This window comes from Larus michahellis, chromosome 6, assembly GCF_964199755.1.
Source record: "Larus michahellis chromosome 6, bLarMic1.1, whole genome shotgun sequence".
Lineage (NCBI taxonomy): Eukaryota > Metazoa > Chordata > Aves > Charadriiformes > Laridae > Larus > Larus michahellis.
This window is the reverse complement of record NC_133901.1, coordinates 27,071,348-27,094,173: the sequence shown is the minus strand read 5'-3', so window position 1 is coordinate 27,094,173 and position 22,826 is coordinate 27,071,348. Positions and strand designations below refer to the sequence as shown.

General features: G+C 36.9%; 1 protein-coding gene across 14 annotated transcripts in view; it reads left to right on the top strand.

Annotated features, from left to right (window-relative positions):
- Window positions 1-22,826, top strand: part of DLG1 (discs large MAGUK scaffold protein 1) — a 163,288-nt gene that overhangs the window by 7,803 nt on the left and 132,659 nt on the right. For 11 of the 14 annotated variants that reach the window (XM_074592881.1, XM_074592866.1, XM_074592865.1 and 8 more), the window contains exon 3: window positions 6,720-6,886. In XM_074592881.1, the coding sequence (XP_074448982.1) occupies window positions 6,720-6,886 (167 nt within the window). Of the gene's footprint in view, window positions 1-6,719; window positions 6,887-17,856; window positions 18,756-22,826 lie in introns of those variants that run through there. The other 3 variants (XM_074592880.1, XM_074592877.1, XM_074592875.1) reach the window with 2 other exon arrangements.

The following is a 22,826-nucleotide window of genomic DNA, read 5'->3' as shown; positions in this document are numbered from 1 at the left end:
TTGAGTTAAGCAAAGAAGTGTGTGCAGAAGTTTGGTTTAAAGGGTAAGACACAGTTACTGAAATGAGTGGAAGGGCTGAGGTTGAGTGGTTGGATGCTGCTGCTCATCGCAAAGGATCTGGTAGAACACAGCATGTGTGGTGAGAAAGTTGCACTGCAACTTGCAACTTTCATTTTTTTAAGAAGTCTTGATTATGCCAAGCAGTAGTTGGTTTAACTTCTTCAATAAGAAGAAAAACAAACAAGCCAAACCTACCCTGAAAGGGGCTTGTGATGAGGCTGGTTTTCACTTTTCATAGTATGAATGCAAACATTTATTTTGCCCGGATACATACAGGCACCATGACACGACACAACCAATGAATACACAAAGAGAATACTTAGTTGACTCTGGTCATTGGCTTGGTAGATGGATATGAAGCTTTTCTTTGTTTTTGTACTTTCTTGCTGATCACTAATCGTATACTTTTCAAGTCTTGGTTTACTTGTGTTAAATGGGTATTAGCTTGATATAGCAGGTGAGGTAAGCATGCAGGATTGAGAATTTGTTAGAATTAGTAGGAGTTGCTTTACAACTGAAGATAGAAAGTCCTGTAGCGTTGGCAGACTCTTTTGCCTGTTCTGACAGTGACTCTACTTACGTTTTGTCTATACATTCATTATGTAGGGCTGCTAAGAATTTGGCAGATGCCATACATCTCAAATTGCCCTGAACTGAAATAACATGTTGACCTTTGTTTTCCTTTCTAGTAGTTTTAAGACTTAAGTTTTCAGTGCTTCAGGTGCTTTGGCAAGAACCCCTAAGAAAGATAGATGTCTCTTCCTCCCCTCTCCCCTAGAATTAGAGAAGCACCTAGTTTGTAATGGGAGGACACCTCTTTTTACTGGACGATGTACAGGTAGTCAAATTCTTAACAGACCTGTTTGTTTATGAACTTGCCCATATTTGAAAAAAACACAGGCATTTGCATGTGCTGTACTTGCATGAGCGAATGTCTGAGAAGAGGCAGATCAATGATGACAAAGGAATTGCTCAGATGGATGGATCTTCAAGTGAAATACTAAACTGAAATAAGTCAATTTCTGAAAGAATTCATAAGCTCCTTGGTTGCTTGCAAGCCTGAGGGGAGCATGGTTGCACTGAAACGTTCTCCTGAACAAAGCTGGTATTGAAATGCTTTGTGCTGTAAAGTTTGTACATTGATGCAAATGTATCTAGTGGTTTTCTGACTCACTGACTTTGACATTGGCCAAAATTGGTTTGTTCTGCTCTTGAACATCTATCGGAAAGGAATATGTCATTGATGTCAGTGCAGAATTAACTATATAGCTGGAGCATGTAAATCCTGGTCATGCTGCTGTGCAGAGGACCTCAACAGGCTGGAGAAATGGGCTGACAGGAACCTAATGGAGTTCAACAAGAAGTGTAAAGTCTGGGGAGGAACAATGCCGTGTACCAATATATGCTGTTTGCCAGCCCGATGGAAAGCAGTCTTGTAGAAAAGGGGGTCCTGGTGGACACCCAGTTGAACATGAGTAAGCAGTGTGCCCCTACAAGAAAGGTGGTGAATAGTGTCCTGGGCTGTATTAGACAAAGTACTGCCAGCAGGTCAAGGGAGGTGACCCTTCCACTTTGCGTTTCAGAATGCAAAATATGAATTTAGAGCTCATAAAAAATGAGCAAACAGAAAACAAACGTGAACTTCCTAAATTAATTCTTGTTCATGCACAAAGCTGTTAAATACATTAAAATTGAAAATCTTCAAATGTGGATACAATTAATACCTCATATATGAATGTGGTTGTTAGCTTCATGTGTATTGTGGTAGCAGTTTGCAACTTTGTGTAGTATACCATGTAAGGGCAACAGGTCACTGTTTTACATGCACAGTGTCCAGTGCAGTCTGTTGAAGTAATTGTGTCAGTGTTTTAGTCCTTGAAATGTTAAGCTTGTGTGGAATTTCCTGGCATTTATTTAAGAAAAAAAAAATTACAAACCAGAAATGGTCAAGATGCTTAAAGTGTAAAAATGCAAAGCCCAAAAACAGTAGGTTACTGTGATCATTGAAGGACTGCTTTTAGTTTTTTTTTAAAAATACTTTCAATGAGTACTAAATGCCAATTAAATTTTAGTGATTCCCTCAATACCATAACATTAAAAGTCCTATATCAGAAACCTAAAGAACATCATCATGTAAAAAATTACAGTGAGTTGCTTAGTACTTGTTGGAAAGCCAAAATATATTAAAATATGGGCAGGGAAGGGCAGGGAATGGGAGACTGAGTGGTACAGGGAATCCTTCCCATGGAGATGTATGATGTTGATAGTTTCTTCCTCCTCGTTGTGTTTTCTTGAGGTTATCTGCTAACATACTCTGTGCTTCATTCTTTCTTCATTACTTTTCAGTTCCATGTTGCATTTGAATTCCTTGTATATACGATGTGTTTATACATATGCTGGATGCTTGTTCTTTGTTCTGTTATCCCACAAACTGTTTTTGCCCAGTTCTCAAGGTTGGTTTCCTTTGACCAGTAATTAGGAGTTGAGGAGTTGTTTGTAGCCTTGAGGCCTCTGATATCATCCTGTGCCTTTATTCTCAAGGCCTCTCCTGTCATTCTGTGCATGTGCTCCCCTCTGCAGTTTTTTATTCTGGAGTCATAGGTAATTCATTCCCTATAGAATAACTACTTGTTATTGGAATCTGTTAGTTACAGAAATACACCCACCCACTCTTGTTTGTATGTACGCTCTATGTGTGTGCATGTACTTATGTATAGCATTTATTTAGCTTCGGACAATTGTGTAATGTAACACCTATTGGTTTTACATGTATTTATATATAGTATATATGGAATGCATATATAACATTTATATGAAAAATATATATTTAAATATTATCTATGTATAAGCTGTGTGTATTTATATATAAGTATTTATGAAAATAGGTGTAACATCACACAATTGTCTGAAGCTAAGTAAAAGCTATATAAATTAGATAAGTCACCTGGTCTTTAGATAATTGCTGTTAAGAGTTGGACAAGCTAAAACATAGCTCCACACAGGCCAAGACAAGTCCAAAGGCCTGGTTATTAGCTTAGCATGAGGCCCGTGGCCTTTTACAAGCAATGTCAACACCTTGTTTATGGGGTTACACTGTTCTCTTAAGAAAATGCCACTAGAGGTATCCCATCTTTGACTTGCAAAGTTACAGCTATCAAAAGGTTCATGTGTAAGTGAATACAGAGAATAATTCTGCTCAGCTTTATTTTACTAGCTGGCTATACTAAAATTACATATTCCTTTCTGCAGGAAAGGTGTATGTGGAGAACTTGGCTCGACAATGAGATTTTTAGAACATGCATGCATCTTAAGTTTCCTGATTACAAGTGTACTCTCTGTTGAATATACAGCAAAACGTGTCAGACACTCCACATACCAGTAGAAGTGGCAAGCAGAGACCTTATGTCTGATTTCTAAGGAGCACGGAATAACTCTATCTGAAGGAACGGTGTCATGTTGATGGTTGTCCTCAGTGGCAGATCGTCTAGACAGAATTGATGTAGGGTCTTGAAGTGCCATGAAATATACTTAATTTAGGAGATGTTGTAAGAATTTGTTTGCTTCTGCAATTCTGCAGTTCTTTTAATTACTGTGCTGTGGTTTTTAATGAACCTGGAACTCCCTTGTGAAGCTGATTTGGATTTCAGTTTATATTCGGTAGATAACTTTTTCTTGTTTGCTTTAAGAATGAGCAGTTTTAGCTTCTAGTGTATCATGTTACTGGTGAACGAACCTGTTCAAAGAACAAAACTAAGATGAGTGGGGAATACGAGAAGGGAAAAGAAAATAATACACCAGCAAACTGCTTGTAGTTAGTTGGTCAACTTATACTGTAATGAGTACTGGAAAAAAATACTCTGTGTGTCACCATTGCTTAGCTTTTCACATTACTAATAATTTAAATTATTTTAAATACTAATATGTTATTATAATAAAATAATTTTCTTTTTCATGTCTTAAGAGTCCTCCTTTTCAGAACTGGTGGTCTGTCACTTGCTTTGTATAGACTTTTATTCTCGTTGCCATCAAACATACTGCTGATTTGGCTGCTTAATATGGATTTACTTAAAAGCTGACCAGGGTGATTTTCTGTGTTGCCCACCATTCATCACTTTCTGTCACTTTCACTTTCCTGAAACCTTGTGCTCCTATTTTTTTCAGTGTCAGTCAGATGTTCTTTTAATGTTTCCCCACTGGTTAGAAATCTTCCCTGTCTTTATTTCCTTTTACTGCTGTGTGATATCTGATTTGAATTATTTCTCTGTAACTTAGCTTGAGATATAATTTGTCTTGAAATTAGTATGAGAGGAAAGGTCTGGGACATGAAAAAAAACCACATCCAGCTTGAAGAGGGAATCTAACCATAAATTTAAACTGCTATTTGTAAGAATCAGGAAAACTTTTCATATACTAATAATGCATCCACAGCTAATTATGACTTCAGAAGATATTTAAGTGTGTTCATGCGATTAAATATGTTTTTGAGCTGATACATAGCAGTAGACCAGCAGAAGAAATTTTTTAGGTTAGATTTAGTATGCCCTGACTTTCTGGCTTTAAAAAATGGAAATGTCCAGCGCTCATTCATTGTGTACCTAATGCATTCAGGGTGCATAGACTGCTTACCTATACTCATAAGTACTTAATGTTTGCATTCTGAATAGTGAAATTGTAAATCTATGTTTGTTTGGTTTGTTTGTTTTTTAAAGATAGATATTATCATATAGACACCAAGTTTCTAGAAACTTTTTTTGAGAGTTTGGAGCAGGTTCAGGATAGAGAGAAACTAATCGCCATATTAAGTGGTATTTACATTTTTGACATCTTTCAATAGTAAGTCTATTGTGATGTCCTTCATATAGAAGTGGAGAAGGTGTATGGGAAATAATGTGCTTTTTGAAACAAGTTATTCTGAAGTATGAATAAATGGCTACCTTCTCTGTCAGGGACTTAAAAGAATCATAGCAGAATGGAGAATCAGTGCCCTAGATTTCTGTTGCAAAACAGTTGCACAAATAACCCCTTCCCATAAATAATGTAATAATCTTCCTGGCTTGGTTGCTGTGGATTGCAGCTATAGAATCAACTTAAACCACTGCCTATTTTAATATACAAAGTACTCTCTATTGAGGGGGGGAGGGAAATATCTGTATTTTTTGTGCTTGATTGATGTATTAATGTTAATGCAGCTACAAGATAAATTTACAACTGAGGGAGCTAATGTGAAAGATAGATTTAAAAGCAATTTGTATCTCTTATGCTGCTTTGCTCCTGTATATCTAGGTCACTTAACATCTTCTGCAACCCTCACTGCTATTTCTTCCAATCAGCAGTGCTAAGAGCAAGTATAACTTTAAAAATTAATGTAAGCAGTTGATAGGAGTTTGACTCTTGCTCAGAGAAAAAGATACAAATGGAACTTGAGAATTGCAGTTTTCTGAAGTGGTAGAGAGCAGGAGTGCAATGTCTATATAAAAAAACCAAACAACCTAAGACTGGAACACCAGCAACAGTAAGACTTCTCTTATTTGTGTGGTCTCTCTTTTGTGGTGCAGCTTTATAAAGGAATTAGTTATTGTGCCTCTGTTACTGACTCTGGGCAGCTGCTGAAAAGCTACAAGATTTGGCAGATTAGAGTCCTCCTAGTTCATGGCTGGGTCCTATTTACTTCTTGGGCTAGCTGTGTCTCTATGTTTGTCTCTTATGAAGTTGGTGTAATTAAAACCATGAGTTTACAACTCCTGTTTAGCAGATTTTTACTTTGAAGAAGAGACTAAAAGCTTTCCAAGACAATGTCTTCATTTGTCTACTCTTCCCTTAGCCTATATTTTTTCAGATTTTTTTTTAATGTGAGCGTTTACAGATGTGATTACAGTTGTGGTAGCAAGTTTCATGTGCGTATACTTCCATAGAAACACATCTGATGCTTCTTTAGGTTGTGTTATTTCTGTTGTTGCTTCATGTAGTTGACAGGATGTCAATAAAAACTAGTGCAGACAGATTCTTATTCCCCAGAATTTTCCATTTGAGTCATCAGGAAAAGCTGTTTATTAGCTCATAAGTATGAGCTGTAATTCATACGGTTAAAGTCTCATTGTATTTCTGTTACTTAGACTGAAAAAGCAGACGATGAGCCACCCTGATCAATCTCCTTTTGCTTAACTTCTTGCAGCTTCTTGCAAGTTCTCACTCTTGCCGATTTCATCAGTATACTTCTATTTCTGTGGACATTTAATTAAAAAATGTACCCAAAAAAGACCTTCTAATATTGCCATTGAGCAGTAAATTTCAGATAGCCAAAGGCTACACTAGCTGAAGTTACATATACCATAACTTGAAGCATGGACACTCATCCATTCCACTGCTCCGCTGCAGTTATTCTATATGCTTCTGCTGTTCCTGCTGCAGCTCGTTCTGCCAGGGTCAGTGGCAGGAGCCCAAAGTGAGCAGGGACACACAGGCTCTGAGATGTGGGGCATAGAGAGTGCGTTGCGTCTCCTGTGGGGAGGTTCGTGTGATCTTGGTGATACAGCTTTGTTTGTAATAGGTAGATAAAGTAGTAGGTATCTAATTTGTTTTGCAGGAGGAAGATGTTGTTAAGATCAGAATGTTATAGAAACTATAAAGCCTAATTTCTTAATTTTTTCACATCTTTATAGATATTCAAGAATTTTATGAAGTGACCTTATTGGACAATCCAAAATGCATCGATCACTCCCAGCCATCTGAACCAATACAGCCTGTGAATACCTGGGACTTCTCCAGCCTTCCAAGCACAACAGTGACATCAGAAACACTGCCGAGTAGCCTTAGCCCAAGCGTAGAGGTATGATATAGAAATCTCTGGTTTATTTTTCTTGTTGAGACTATTAGCTCAACATTATTCTCTACATTTCCTTCATTTTATAAAATATTTATTTCCATAGAAATCTTACATTATTAATATCAATAGTCATAGGGGATTTAATTATTGAAATGTTTAATAACAGATGCGCGCATTTTGCTTATTCAAAAATTTATGAACTTGTTTGTCAAAGGTACCATTAAGTGACCATTAAATTGGATTTATACTTTGAATTTGGAACCTCACTGACAGGCTTAGTATGTTTGTACTCATCCATACTGACGACGCTTCAGTCATTACTTCATTAATAATTTGAGAAATCTGAATCTTTCTGATAGTAAACTTGGGAAATCTGTATCTTTCTGATAGTAAACTTTTCCATCTGTTCACTAGAAGGTCTCTGCTAATTATACAGCTGTGTTTTGGAAGGACTGTTTTTTTGAAAATTACATTAATCCAGTTGTCACTAGTGAGTGGTGAGAAAACTGAGCAGGGAAATGCACATTGATATATATTTTCACTAGATGAAGATCTTCCTGCCTAAGTTAAAGTTACAATATTGCTTGAATTTTTTTTCATCGGACCTATTATTTGTCACCAAAGAGGTGAACTTTGTTTCAAGTGTGCCCTCAACAGTAACAGCATTGGAAAAGGTGTGTGGACTTCTCTGTAATAACTGAAGGCAGCGTGCTGTGATGACCCACTTTCATGAAATTGTCCTAGAGCTCAGGAAGAGCAATGGGGGAGATCAGCCAAGGGACCAGTGCTGCAGCCTGTAGGGAAGCTCGGGAGCTTGTGGTACCCAGCAAGACAAAGTGGTGCCTTACTGAGTGCACTGTATCAGATGCTGCTTGGACTATGTAAGAAAGTCCACTTAGTGGCAGAATGTAAGTACTCATGTGATGTGGTAGTGAGTTCATGCAGTTAAAAAAAAGTGCTTGTGCTTATTGTAGCTTTTCTGAAATTTGTCATATTGAAGCTGTTATGAAATGTGTCAGAAATGCCTTAAAGGAAACTATAGAGGAAATCCAAGAGTTGTGTTGTGTTCTCTCAGAAAGTAGAAGGTGGCTAGTAGATAAAAGATAAGGTTTTTAACCTAGCCAGGGATGAGAGTTATATAGCCAAGAACAGTCATTAAAATCTCTTTACATGAAAAAACTGAGCAGCCTAGGTATACCATATTTTTCAAGTTTTTAGGTAATTGAACACTGAGGGATTAAAAGTCTACTTAAACTTACATTGTAGGAATGGATTATTTTCCCTTGATTTTTGTGAATCTTGATTATACACTGGAAAATTTAAATTATGTCTCTTTGGAATCTTAGTCACCTGAAATTGTGTGGAGAAGGCCACTGTCATCACAGTCACCTTAATGAAAACTTTCTCTATTGTCATCTTTGGAGAAAATGGAGTAATGCTAGGTTATATGAGAAATAGTATGGAAAACACCATTGTGATATTTAATTGTACGCCATGATCTAATTCTTAGGCTTAGAGCTGTAGGACTTCTCTTTCTAAAGGTATGGTGGAAATGGAGTCTTTTAGAAGCAGGAGGAAAATGGACTGTAGATAATCGGGTAGGCAAGGATAGGCGAAGTTTATTTTGTCTACTGAGGTGCTTTAAAATAAGCTGGTTCTAATGTGTTTCATGTTTGCATGTGCAAAGGACTTAATGAGGCAATTTAAGAGTCATTACAGTTGCCCTTAGTCACGGAGGATGGATGAAGTTCCAGAAAATAACAGATGGGCAAACACTACCTTTTAAAAAGGGCCCATATAGGAGCAAGGCAGGAAAGGAGGATCCAGGTTTAACAGGTACAGGGAGTGATTCTACAGTCTTTTTTTAGCTCCTTAAAAGCAATAAAGGAGCCAAATAATAGCCATCATAGTTGTTGATGGTAGTTCTGTCAAACTTAGTTTCATTCTAATGTGGTAATAGTTCTTGTGGTAGGAAGAAACAGTAAATGTGATCAGTTCTGACTTCGGTAAAACTTTTGTCGTGGTTTAACAGGCTATCTTTGGAGATAATAGTTGAAGTTTCTAAAAAATGCATCCTAGTTTGAGTTATTAGTGAAAATATCCTGATTAAATTAGAAATTAAACCCTGTGAGAGGAGTGGTATGGTGCTGCTTCAGAAGCTAAGATTAGAATGAAGCCTGTAGCAGTCGAAGTAATTAATGGGCAGGCTGTAGTTCAGCAGGACCGAGTACAGTGTCCTGCACTCTGGTTGTACTTCAGCAGCAACCATAGAAGTTGAATAGCTAAGATGTGGTTTCTCAGAAAAGATCTGGGTCATTTTTGAATCTCAAGGTGAGTCAACCATGTCATGTTAATACATGAAAAGAAATACCTTATTAACATAAGAGTGTAGTGTAAAACTTCTATTTAGTCTGCATCAGGCTTTGCTGGAGATACTGCCAAATTTAAGGGTACTATGGTGTAAAAAAGATGTGGAAGAATTTAAAAATGCTTAGAAGAGATTGACAAGGAAGATCTAAAGCTCGAAAAGAAATTAAGACCGATGGGAAGATTTGATGCTGCTTAAAAGAATTGAACACTTAATTGTGAAATAGAATTTTCCTGTGTTTATAGGCAAATGCGAAAAAGGAAGATAATCTTTTGGCCTATACAAGAATTATTAGACTTACACTATAGTAATAGGCGTAGCAAAAATGTTTTAAATGTTTTCTTAAGCACCAGAATAGCTGTACATGGGCAACCTCCCTTATTGAAGGTCTTTAAAGGCAGCATAACTGTCTTAAATGGCTTAAATATTTGGGGTTTTTTTCCCCTCTAGTATACCTAATACAACAGTGTAATGAACTTGAGGATTTGTGTACCTAGCAAGCCATTTTGTTGTTAAACGTGCTTCTAATTCCAGCATCTGGGATTGTGAAGGAAATATCTGCTGCTGTGAGTTTTGTGTTGCGATGTTCCAACTGTAGCACATGTTCTCTGCTTCCCCTATGGCGGAAACCAGCTGAAATCTGAAGTATAGTATAGGGCATACCATTAAATCCAGGCTTTGTGATGATTTTCCTTCTGGCCCCCTCCAGAAACTGGAAAGCTTATCCTATGAAAGTTTGCTTATTTTGCTACCAAAAGTCCACAATAAGAAAGATTAGCATCAGCTAAAGGGTAGTGTTGTCTCTGTCTTTCTAAATTTTACGTGAAGAGGCATGTGAAGGTGTAATTCAAATGTGAAGTTGCATTTTTAGTTTTTATTCTCATGCGCTAGTAGACTGCGAGTAATGCAAGGACTTGTCTGTGGCTCTGGAGCAATGAAAACAGGTACATTATCATGGCAAGATCACTAATGTGTTGAAAGGAAGAATGGCCTAATTTAGGAATTCTCATCCTTGACCTAAGTGTATGTTCTCAGCTGAACTGTTTCCTAGATAATGCAGCTGCTTCTCCAGTACAGTCTGGTGGTCATGGTATATAATGTTACCTAACAGAAACTGATATAGTATGGGTTACTTTGTTGTTTTTCTAAGTGGCACAGATTTCAACACTTAGGACAAAGCCACCTGCCTTTCTTCAGATTTTTTGTCTCACATATCATATGAAAGTCAGACAGTTGTTTGACCTTCAGTATATGAAGGTCAGATTCTACATTTACCGCCAGTATTTAAAAGCATAGTTGCATGTATTAGTATTGATGCTAATGTATGTGAAACTGAAACAAAACTTTTCTCACAGTCTCTGTCACCTACAGTAAATGTTACTTTGTATTTTGTTAGTTAGAATTCGGCTTCCACATTATAGTTGTAAAAGTGGACAATTTTGAAGAGTGATTATTTCAGTGTTGGCTTCGTTTGCTTTTTCTAGTATATCCGAATGTCTTAGTTTAGCTTTCAGATATCTATGAAAATTTTTACAGTAAACTTATCTTATACATATTATTGGCCTTAATTCTTTCTTTTTCAGTGACTGTTGTTTTTTAGTTCATATACCCATAAGGCAATACCTTTCCCTCAATATTTTGAAATTTAATAAAAATTATGAGGAGAACGTCTTATGTATTGACAGTTTATATTCCACATACTTGCTATGTGTAGTATGTGAAAATGAATGTTTTTGTCCTGTAAAACTTAATACATTTTGGTTTCAATAATATGCTTCTTTTTTAGCACTTAGGTGTTTTATATATTGGGTTTTAATGAACGCAAGGGTGTAATGATTCTGGTACAGCATGTGTTTAATGATTTGTTTTGCTTGCTGAAACTTACTAGGGATTGGAGGGAACTTGAGTTTAGTATATCTGATTTTGTTCATAGACAGCTTTTTTTTAACAGAAACTGTCACTTTTTGAACTTGCCAGGCTGCTGTCCAATTCAATATTAGTTCACTAACCAGATCAGCATACCAGCTGCACTTTGAGGTTATTTTAGCTGTATTCTATTGCTTGCCAGGCTGGTAGGGCTGTAGGTGGTAAGAATGGGACAGTTTATTCTTGCTTGCAAATTCTTAGCCTTGGAAGTAGTATCATTCAACCCTGTTTCTTTTACCTCAATGATATATTTTTGCTGTAGTTACTCTGGGCCAAATGAGTATTCTTTCAGCTGACACTTTGATGGTACATGTGAGAGTTGCTTGAGAGTGGGAATATAGTGCTCCCCTAAAGTGATTAAGGATTGTATTACAAGAACTTTCTACACAGCTGACTTTGGGAATGACTTTTTAGCAATGTGTGCTTGTGTATATACATAGAATAGTGGTATACAAGCTTAGGTTGCCTGAGGACTTTTAATGGAACATAGCCTAGTTCTGCTTTTGCCTTCCTACTTCTGGATCAAAAGACTGGATTTTGTAATCCCCACAGGTATTGTATTAGAGAAAGTTAGAGCTACAGATTGCAGTTTTCCTGTTCACAGCAATCTGTTTTCTTTTCTGTGCTTTATTTTTCCTGGAACCTTATTTGACAGTTTTATTTGTTTTATTCTTCAGTACAAAAAGTTGATGAGGAGGTAGAAAAAAAAAGATACAAGGCAGTGATAAGCAGGAAAGGAATGTTAATCCTTTCAATACTAGGGACTAGCAAAAAAGAATATAGATTTAATTTGAAAAGGAAGAAGGGTGCATACCTTTTCCTTATGTGCATCAAATACTGAGTTTTAGGTGTACATTGGCAAAGCAGTGAACAAATCTAAAGCAAGATCTCTTAATGCTAATAATCGTGTGAGAGAAGTATGTGTACAGGAGGGAGCAGTCTTTTAAGGTGTTTGCTGTGATCTGTAGTGCCATCTGTGGGTGGGACAGTTTGTGTTTGGGAAATACGTGGTGAAACTTGAATCACTGGTAGAAATGTCCTTTGACCTAATTGAGTAGTGTATTGCTAAGGAAATAGTAGTGATATTCTTTTCTTTTTTTATCTGTAGGGTATGTTTTAATATTGTGATCATTTTAATTGAAGCTAAAGAGCGAACACTTTTTAACTTAACTTCTCAGAGTTAAAAGTAGCCGCAATAACTTGATCTTCGATGCTGAAAAAAACCACACACTGAACACAGTCTCAAAAGAAATGTTTTATCTTAGGAGGTGGAACTCTATCTGGAGTGTCTTTCTTCTTCTTACAGTTGGGCTAACAGATCTCTGTATTTAGTGAGTAATGGTGGCTGAAGTACTTTGGTCTGATCTGTGGTTTCCCCGTTTATCTGCACATGCCCATGTGTTTAGTGTCTGGCATGTAGAGACTGTCTGGCTCACTGTATTCTAAGGCTGTTTGCCAATTTCTTTTAATAAAAAGAAAGCAAATGAGGAAATAAGGAAAATAGCTGAAATTACAGACATGTCAGCTAAATTTGAGCCATGGGAGGGTGGAAATGAAACTCTCTAAACACCTTGAAATCATAAAATAATTCAGGCTCACCTGTGAGGTTGATCAGATTGCAAAGAGTTTCAACCAGCTGAGTCCTGAAAATCTCCAAGCATGGGAACTGCAAAACCTTTCTGGACCACTGGTTTCAATGCTTGACTAACCTCATGGTGAAAAAAGCTTTTCCTTATTTCTGATTTAAATCTCCTTTTCAATTTATTTGCAGTTTCTCATGTCTTTCCATCATGCAGCATGCACTTGGCTCTGTCTTCTGGGTAACCTCATTGTAGGAACTGGATGGTTGCTTTTAGGTTCCACTGAACTTTTTTCTCAAAGCTAAAACAAGCCTTGTGCCCTCATCCTTTCTTTAAGTGGCAAGTCTTCCAGCCCCATCAGCATCTCAGTGGCCGTCCGCAGAGCTTGCTCCAGGTTATCAACATCCTTGTAGTACTGGGGTCCCCAAAACTGAATGCAGTATTCCTGATGCCTTATTAGAAGTGCCAAGCAAAGGGTAATAATAGTTTTGCTTGATACTACTGACTGTTTCTGCTAATGCAGCTCCTATTAGTCTACGTTTGCTATTAAGACATGCTGCAGACTTGTGTTTGGTTTGTTCAATATCTGTAAAAAGACAAATAATAGTCAACGGGAATATTCTGAGAAGGTATAAAGTCAAGCTAACTTAATTTTCAGCTACAATATAGGAATTGGTTTTGTTTACAAAGCAAGTGGTGAAGTATTTTTGAACTTTGTAAGATTTTGATAGAATCATACAATCATAGAATTGCTGAGGTTGGAAGGGACCTTTAAGATCATCAAGTCCAACCATTAACCTGCCCTGACAAAAACCACTTCTAAACCATGTCCCTAAGTACCACATCTACCCTTTTTTTAAACACCTCCAGGGATGGTGAATCCACCACCTCCCTGGGAAGCCTATTCCAATGTTTAATAACCCTTTCAGTGAAAAAATGTTTCCTAATATCCAATCTAAACCTCCCCTGACATAACTTGAACCTGTTTCTTCTTGAGGAAGAATATAGGATTCCTCTTAAGAAGAGCTGACATAGTCCAGAGGAAAGAACTTTGGGTGTATGGTTTCTAAGGGAACGAAAACAATTTAATCAGTAGCAGTTTGTACTCAATGGTGCATCAAGCAGTTAATCGTGATCTTAGAGGAAATCTCGGAAAGAGATAACTTGCATATGTAGAGTGTGTTATTAAAGTGGCAGGATACTCTAGTTCTGTTTTTCTGTTTCTGAATTTTGTTGACTGTGATATCCTCACCTGGCCTTTACAAATGCAGTCAATCGTACCTGTCATAACAGCAAGCTGTTCCTGGGACAATCCCAGACCTATTGCACTGTTTTCAAATACCATCTTTGCCTTAATATTTATAAAGATTCAGTACTGGCTAGGTTGATGATATGATATGCTGTGTCTGATTGTTGTATTCCCTGTTGTCATACTGTTTTTTCTTTGTGCTTGTAACTTTGTGTATCTGTTGCCCATTACTTATATCAGCTCCTTTTCTGCAGAAATGATGTGTTTGTTTTATGCGAGTGCCTAGCAGCGTATAGTCTTGGGTCACTCAGGAGCCTCATTGCCTTCTCTGTGTTAACTTTACAGTGGGGAAATGGTATTTGGCTTGCTATGTATTTTGCCTTCAATTCTTGAAATCTAGGCTGTTTTTGTAAATAAAAGAATGTAGAGTCTTGAACCAAAGCTTAAAAAAGTCTTCCAGAGGCATCCTTCTTGTCACACTGAATGCAAAAGCAAACAAACAAAAACACCATTCTTGCTTCAGGATGCATACACAAGCAATAGAAAAGTTTTTAAAAATAGCAAATTTTTTTCTCAATTCAGAAGTAAATAGAGAACTTACAACAATGATGTAGATTTGGTATCTAATTATGTTTTTTTAACTTGTAATAATTACATCTTGCAGACAAGTTCAAAGGTAGCTAGATAAATTAAGTTACAGCATCTTACAATTTTAATGCCTTCTTTACTAAAGGAGATGAGAAAATACTTGCAGTGATGATAGTGCTTGATCTTTCCTGAGTCTTTGAAATGTCTCCTCAAATATGCTGAGGTCGGGCAATTGACATACCCTTGCAAAGCTGAGCTGAGCCTGCTTCTCTGGTTACACCTGTGACAGCTGTGTGTTTTATGCAGGTTTTCTCATAGAGTCTGAGGGCAAATTAGCATTTAAATAACCATATGCACTTTTAAATTTGTGGGTAGATGAAGAAATTATTTATCTGCAAAATCAGTATTTTCCAAAGTATTGTTTTCATTTGCATGATTTATTTCTATGTATTGTTTATCTCTGCATGAATTTTCCTTTATTTAGTTATCTGATGCCTTTGTAGATCAGATCTCTCACACTGGAAAATAAAGAAGCCTGTGACGGCACAAAAAGTGATTGCCAAACATAGCCTGAAAGAATTGGTAGATAATTTGAGGCAAGAAAAAAATACCTCTTTCCTTTGTGTTTCTCACATGAGAATCATCCTTTGTTTTTAATATTAAAGCCACAAATAGTGCTGCGTTTTTTTCCTGATGGCTAAACTGTGCAGAACGGTTGTTGCTGATTGTTACTGAGATCACTTGGAGCTGACAGGACAGCAAGGTTTATTTTCAATAAGTATGAATGATGTGAACAGGTTGCAATGCTTCTCACAAGTTCAGTAGAATAATAGTGATTTTAATGGCTAGCGGCACTATGTGGAAATGTCATACTCTTCAGTGTATTAAAAAAAAATGGGCTTTTTATGCATTTCATTATTTTGATTCAAGTTTTGGTGTGTCCTTTAATATGTTTCTGTTGCTTCTCTCAATAAAATTTAAGGGAAAGAAGGTTCTAAGTTATTTTATTAAATTGTTTAATTCCAGTAGTTTTAGTTTTCATTTCCTTACCTAGTTCTTATTTTGAAAAAAACTGTCTTCTGAGCTCTAAAATTTAACACATGCTTGCTCATTCGAGGACTTCTAAAATTTACCTTCAAGAACCTATATAATTGTTTCTCATGACAATGTTAAACCTCATGAACGTTTGAGTCTTGGTCAATCTTTTTCAAATCTATTAATTTCTTCAATGTGCAGAATTTCCAACGAAAAGTCTGCAGAAACTGCTTTCAGGCTAGGAAAAACTTTATGTACAGTGCTCTCCTCTTTGGGTGCTTATGCATCTGTGTGCTATATTTATGAAAACGTGTATTCGTGCTTGCTACAAATTTTTTTGCTCTACAAGTGTGGTATGTGTGATTGGTGTCTCTCTCTGGGTGGCCATTCTGTTGTTTGTGCTTAGCTGAAGATGGGTCTCCAGAGAACTGTGCAAACAGTTGCCAGGGAGGGCTTTTGATCATTGTAGTGGTGCATTGATTGGTAAAAGGCTCTAACGTAGCTTGGTTATCCATGCAGTGGATGTGCTATGACTTTTCAAGCATGCTTGTTATGAGACTTCTCTGTGCCCTCTGCGCTGACATGTTTAGTGTGCCTGTTCATGATAAGCAGTCTAATCCACAAATCCTCAACTAAGAAATGCCTTTTCCCACCTTTCGATCGGTCTCTTTCCACATTACAGTCTGCATTGGCAACCTGAAAGAGGTGATGTGCTTCTATGGGAAAAACAATGGGCCTCAGGTCTTGTTAAAAGGATGATAGTGAGTGGGAGGGGAAAAAATGGTGTGAGGATGATCCTGAGTTCTGAAAGAATCCCAAAGAAGGCAAGAGAATAAAAAGGTGAGGGAAAAGAAGAAAGTGATTGCTCCTGAATGTAAGCTTGTTGTAGCCAGGATTAGTCTGCAGAAGCTTAATCTTGAACCACGGTGGCTGAGAGAAATTTAAGTGTTGAGAAAGTATCAGTGATCTTTGCCCTTTGTAGACAGAGCATGAGGGACAAGCAGGGTTTATGTGTGCTATTGGGGCTCCTGAAGTGAAGTTTGTGCAAGAAACATACATGTGGATTGACTGCATGTCTTGGACTAGTCATTGGAGATGTTTCTGGGCAAGACACTGGACATGTGCTAAGCCACCTAAAAATACATTTCCTTTCTTTACAAGTACCTTTTTGCATACTTGCACTTAGGCAGTTTCTCTGAACTTTATAGTCTGCCCAACAGAAGACTTGGGAAATTCAAGGATAACTTCTATGTGGGGTACCTTGTGTCCATTGAGTTATGAGAGTAAACTATTATTTTTTTTCCTCCTCTCACAAAGAAGACAAAGCATCAGCTTAACTGGTGTCCTGCTTTTCTGCTTTCTAAAGTCAGAACTTTTAGACTTTTACATGGGTTGAGCCTTATCAATTGTAAAGATGCATTATTTTTTTTTCCACTGATGCTTTGCAGCAGGGAAAACTTCACCTATGTGTTCATTAATAGAAATTCTTCACAGACTTTATAGACAATATGGGAATGAAAAGTTTCTCTGGCTTGACTTGGACACACAAGGTAAAAATCCTGGTCTTGGTGGCTGAATGGTGTAAGATTTACCTTGAAATTCCATTCAAGGTGAATGGGATTATTTTTACTAGTGTGCAGTCAAGCTTTTCTTTAATTGTTTGGGTTTTTTTGGATGTGGTTTGATTTTCAGGTTATTTCTTGGGAGGATATTTGTGTGGGTTTTTTTGTTTTGTTTGGTGTTTGTTTTTTTTGTTTCTTTTTTAAATCAGAGAAGGATTTTGCAATGTCCTTTTTTTCTCTTTGCTCTGTAAACACACCACCTACCTGCAAAATTAAAATTAAAAAAAAAATAATTAAAAAAACAGTTTCCTTATTTCTTAACTTTTTCTTTTCTGTTCCACGCCCTCCTCTCTATGTATGGCAGGGTCAGGGAATCAAGCAGAGTAAAGTTGCAGGAAACTTAAAGTGAATAGTGGGAATGCTCTAAATGCATGCTTAGTATATTCTAGAGTTGTTTACTGATGCAAAATCTAATTGGTTTGGGTAGTTGTACATCTTGTGCTAAAAGCAAAATGATGCAGATGATATTTAATAGTTTGCAATAATTTATTAAATTTTTTCAATATACTTCATTGTGTTTGTAGCAAAGGTGTTGGTGCGAGACCTAATAGGACAAGATAGTGGAAACTGAGTTAACTAGTTCTTTTCAGTGCCTCTTGTGGGGAAATTAATGTAATATGGTTCTTAGCAATGTACGAAACTGACAGTTTAGTCTTTCATAGTACGTAGAAGGGGTGTTTTTTTTTGTGCCCAAGTGTTTGACTTTTCCCAGCTGTGCTAATTAGGCTGAGAAGACAATGCCTGCACATACAAACTTTGCCTTGTCACTGCATTATAGCCTTACAAAAGGAAATGAAATTCTAGGTTAATTCGAGGCTCAAAATAGCATTTCTCTTGCAATATGCATTACTCTTTCCTTGCCACTTTCATCTCTCCCTGTTCTACATGGAATATTCCATTCATTACTGCCTAAGAAATCAGCTATTTTGCAGTCTGCAAATGCTGAAATGACGTTAGAGGAAAAATACTTACTTGCAACCAAAACTATTTTTGAACAAACGCTTCATTTTAGAAATTGTAACCGGCTAAGAAAAGCTGGATTGAGATTTTTTGCTGTAAAATAATTTTGTTTTGCATTTCATCAAATGATTCCCTATGATGCTCATGTGTTAGGTAATCCTGAAAGAGGAGTATATGAAATAGAATACGAGGAGGTACTTAACTGGTATGGAAGAGGATTTGACATCTTTTGTAGGATATTTTCAAGGACAAATTTAAATTTTTCAGACGTAGATAATCATAATAGGTTAAGAATCTTTCATGAAACTTAAAGCATTTGTATTTTAGCTCACTGCTTTTTTTTTCTTCCACGGTGTTTCTACCTCTGAATGAATCCAAAGGGAAACCTGGCACACATTCTACTGTTTTGACTATTAAATAAGTGTGCTCTTTCCCGTTCTGTTGAGATGCTGTTTAGCTGTGATTGAAAATAAATCTTTTAAATGTTTGGAAAGATACCTGCTATGCGGAAATGATGGATTGCTTATGCATTGTAACAACAAAGGTAAGATGATAAAGCTTTTGATTAATGCCTACAATCTTGAAAGTTCTTGTTGAATCTTTCTTCCAGTTTTTGTCTACCTGTAATGAAAATGTCTTGATGGTTTTCTAGTGTTGATTTTTAACTTTAACTGCACAGATTGCAAAATAAATTCTGTAGTTTTTGCTAAGAACTATCATAGATGTTAATTCTTCTAAGAGCTAATTATACACATACTGAAAAACTCAAGTGTAGTAGAATGACGAATTTTTGTCACTTTGCAGTAAGATTCTTTTCTACAGAAATTCACTCTCTTCAAATGTGCTAAAAAAGTTGTTTGCTTTTTATTCCGGAATGAGGAATTCCAAGTGATGTTTTACATAACCTTTATTGGGACATGTTTAAAATAATCATCAAAGAGAATAAGATGCATCTGAGAATTTGTGTTAGGGATGGATATATTTCAAGATGCTTTGTAATTTTGACATTTTGCTGCTTTGAGATGAAGACGCCTGGATAGCTTAGCATCGTTACTTCTGTGCAAGGACAAAGTTTTGTGTGTGATTGTTTTTAATACAGTCCTCTTGCAACTGCTAAAGATAAAATCTGATGCATAAACAGAATGTATTAGTAGTGTGCTTGTGAAATATTGACATGGTGAGTTTGGTTTTTTGGAAGCTTTTTATTTTTCTGTATTGGTCCATTTTCCCTGGATGTTCAAATATTTGCAGGTTCAATTTTTTTTAACAAGTTACTTTGACTTCTAGCATTTTTCTGGATAAATTGAAACCATAAAACTTCTTCGTGCAAACATCCTTCTCAAGAAGTAGAATAAAATGGAATGTCTTTGAGAATATTATATGGGTTTAGTGATAGCTTTTATAAAAGAAAATGTCGAGATGCTTATCAGTCTGTTTGACACAAGGAAGCACAGGCTGATTGGAATGGGAGAAGTTACTTTGTCTCTCACCAGCAAAGGAGTCTTTGTGGTGTCTGAGCTGTTGGTTGGGATTTTTTGGAAGTGAAACTTACCCTTTAAAATCGTGTTTGATTAATTACATTAATTTATGGCATTTCTGCTTTATTTCTTTTAAAATATTCTCTTCTGTACAGTGAGGTTCGGATCGTTTTATTAATTCCTTGACTTTGGTTATATCAATATGCACCTTAATTTTGTTGTACTTATTTAAAAAAGGGAGGGGCAGTGCTGTCATTTTTATAATGGAACTGCTCAACTTTAGCTTTATTTTGTGCATTTATTTACTTTCTCATATCTACTTGTCTAAGAGCAGAAAGAAAACTTACATGGCAAGTTAAGCCAACAGAAAATGTATTCTGGGGAAAAAAGTCTTGCTTCTTAGTATGATTAGCCTAGCTCTGAGTGCTAAACGAGTAAGACTGCTCACAGAAATGCTGCACGGGAGAGGAAGAGATCATCCTTTCTGCACAGTGTAGTCTTAGATGAGCTTACACTGATTATGCATTTCCACCTGGAGTCTTCAGCACTTAATCCTTCCTGCCTGATTCATGTGAAGTTTTGGCCTCATTTAACTAAATGCCGCTGTACCTTGCAGCTTCAACTAAAGCTGTTTGTTTAAAGTGGGGCTTATAAAAGGACTATGAACATGTGTACATCTCATGACTTGGAAGTTGTAATCTCATGAAAAATACATTCCTTAATTTTGTGCATAAATCTGTTTCTCAGATGTAAAGGAAAATGAATGCATGTAAGGCAATTTTGAAATCAGCATTAAAGAAACGTATCACAGGATTAGTAATAGTGTTAGATTCTTCCCCCTTCTCCACCTCGAGGTGGAAACAATTTGAAACAATTGTTACTCTGTTTTCTAGTGAGATAAATTTTATACTGAATTTGAGAAATATTTCATATTTTGATCTTCGGTAATTCTGTTTTACTTAGTTCAGAATTAAGATCTAGTCACGATAGGCAAACAGCTCCTTAAACTACTTTCTGTTCTGCCTTCTAAGGTCTATGTGGTTTACTTTGCCCTAATCTAGTGCAAAGTGTACTGATTAATACAGGTTTTTTTTTTTTCCTCCTTATGTGGGCACATTTGGTTTGATGTAGGTAGGCAAATTTGCATCACTGCAACCATGGATACTATTAAGAGCAGGCACGTGGGCTGAGCTTACAGTAATGATTTTTATTTAAGTAACAGTTTTAAATGAGTTCATGGCACTTAAAAATATAGAATATGAAAATTCATTAATTTTTCCAGAAAAGCAATTTTTGAGCAGTCATTTGTAGCTTGTTGTCCAGTAAAACAGTTGAATTTAAAGTGATGTAAAATTTCTTCAAATAGCATGTCTAGTAAGACCACTGCAAGAGATTGCTTCTTTTATACCATATTTATTTCAAAATACAAAGAAGCATGCTGCTTGGACTCTACCAGAGCAGTATCGGTCTAGTCCAGTACTTTGTTTCTGACAATAGCCAAAACCTGGTATCGTGGGAGAAGGGAAGCATGTATGATGCATCAGCCTATTACCAAGGGAGAAAGATGAAGGTTTTTATTCCAAGTTGTTAAGAATCGTAAGCCCTCATAAGTTCTGGGTCATCTCTGTTCTGGACAAGCACAGTGATGTGGCTGTGCAAGGTGGGAGGCTACATGGGAGCACAACTACAGCCAGTGTGACTGAAGTTAGAAAGATGACACTGGGTTTGTGTGATTCCTGCAGATTTCCTCACTTGGTATGCAGTGTACTGTATTTCAGAGAGTCCCATTGTTATTATTACCCTCAACTTAAGAGACTTGTGCCTCCTCACCTGCCAGTTGCAAGTGCAAAAGGAAATGACAGAATCTCCTGGATTGGAGGTGATCTAGTCCAACTACCTGCTTAAAGCAAGGTCAGCATTAAATTCAGACAAGGTTACTTAGGGCTTTGCTTAGGTCTTGTGAATCCCGTTGCCCTGTCTCAGCTTTAAGGTTGTCTCTCCTGCTGTGCACAACAAGGGCTAAACTTTTGTTTTCTTGGTAGCCTCCTCTCGGACATTAGAGGGCTGCTACTAGCTACTGGAAAGCTGCCTTTTCTCCAGGTTGAACAGGCCCAGTTCCCTGAACCTTTCTTCATTGTACTTCAACCCCTTGACCATCTTGGTGGCTCTCTACCATAGTACTTGTTTCTATATTGAAACAAGTCACCCTTGTGATGAACACCTAGCCCTCTATGGTGAGGGACTTTTTAGGATGTCGGGTAAAGGTAGGACTTAGAGGGAATGGATTAAAACTAGAGATGGAACGATTCAGACTGGACGTTAGGAAGAAGTTCTTCACCATGAGGGTGGTGAGACACTGGAACAGGTTGCCCAGAGAGGTGGTGGAAGCCCTATCCTTGGAAGTTTTTAAGGCCAGGCTGGATGGGGCTCTGAGCAACCTGATCTAGTGGGAGGTGTCCCTGCCCATGGCAGGGGGGTTGGAACTAGATGATCTTTAAGGTCCCTTCCAACCCTAACGATTCTATGATTCTGTGATATTCCAGATATGATCTAACAAGTGTTTGAAAAAGCATAAGGAGAGGCTACAGTGCAAGTTTTAACCTTCTGGAGGTACCGTGCACATAACTAAAAACTCTGATGTTGGTAGGAAATAAAATATGATAGACGCAATTGTGTGAAAAAGGAAACAACTAAAATCTAGGCTTTTATGTGTAAACTTGATGCAGAAATTACTTGGTGGGACCAAGAGAGGATGTTTTCTTTAATTGGAGGAACAAAATATAGAATTTCATGAATTTAAAACCGTAGAGGAGATGGAAACACAGTTATATGGGAAATAATTATGCTAAAAGCTTGAGAGTGCTAAATAATCCACAATAGCTCTTCCAAGTTGGCACATGAGAATTATGTGTCATGATGGGTTTTGGCAAGGAACTTCATTTTGCCAGCATTTCATGTCATCACTAAACAAATTGCTTTCCAAATGTGTTTGATTGGATTGCATTTAAATTGTAGTTATCTGGTGAGCCAATTGAGTAGTGCTAATAATACACCACTTGGATTTGATATGCCATCTGGTTATAGTGTTGAAGAAATGCGTGCAGAATCAGTCATCATAAAAACTTTGGAAAGTGAAA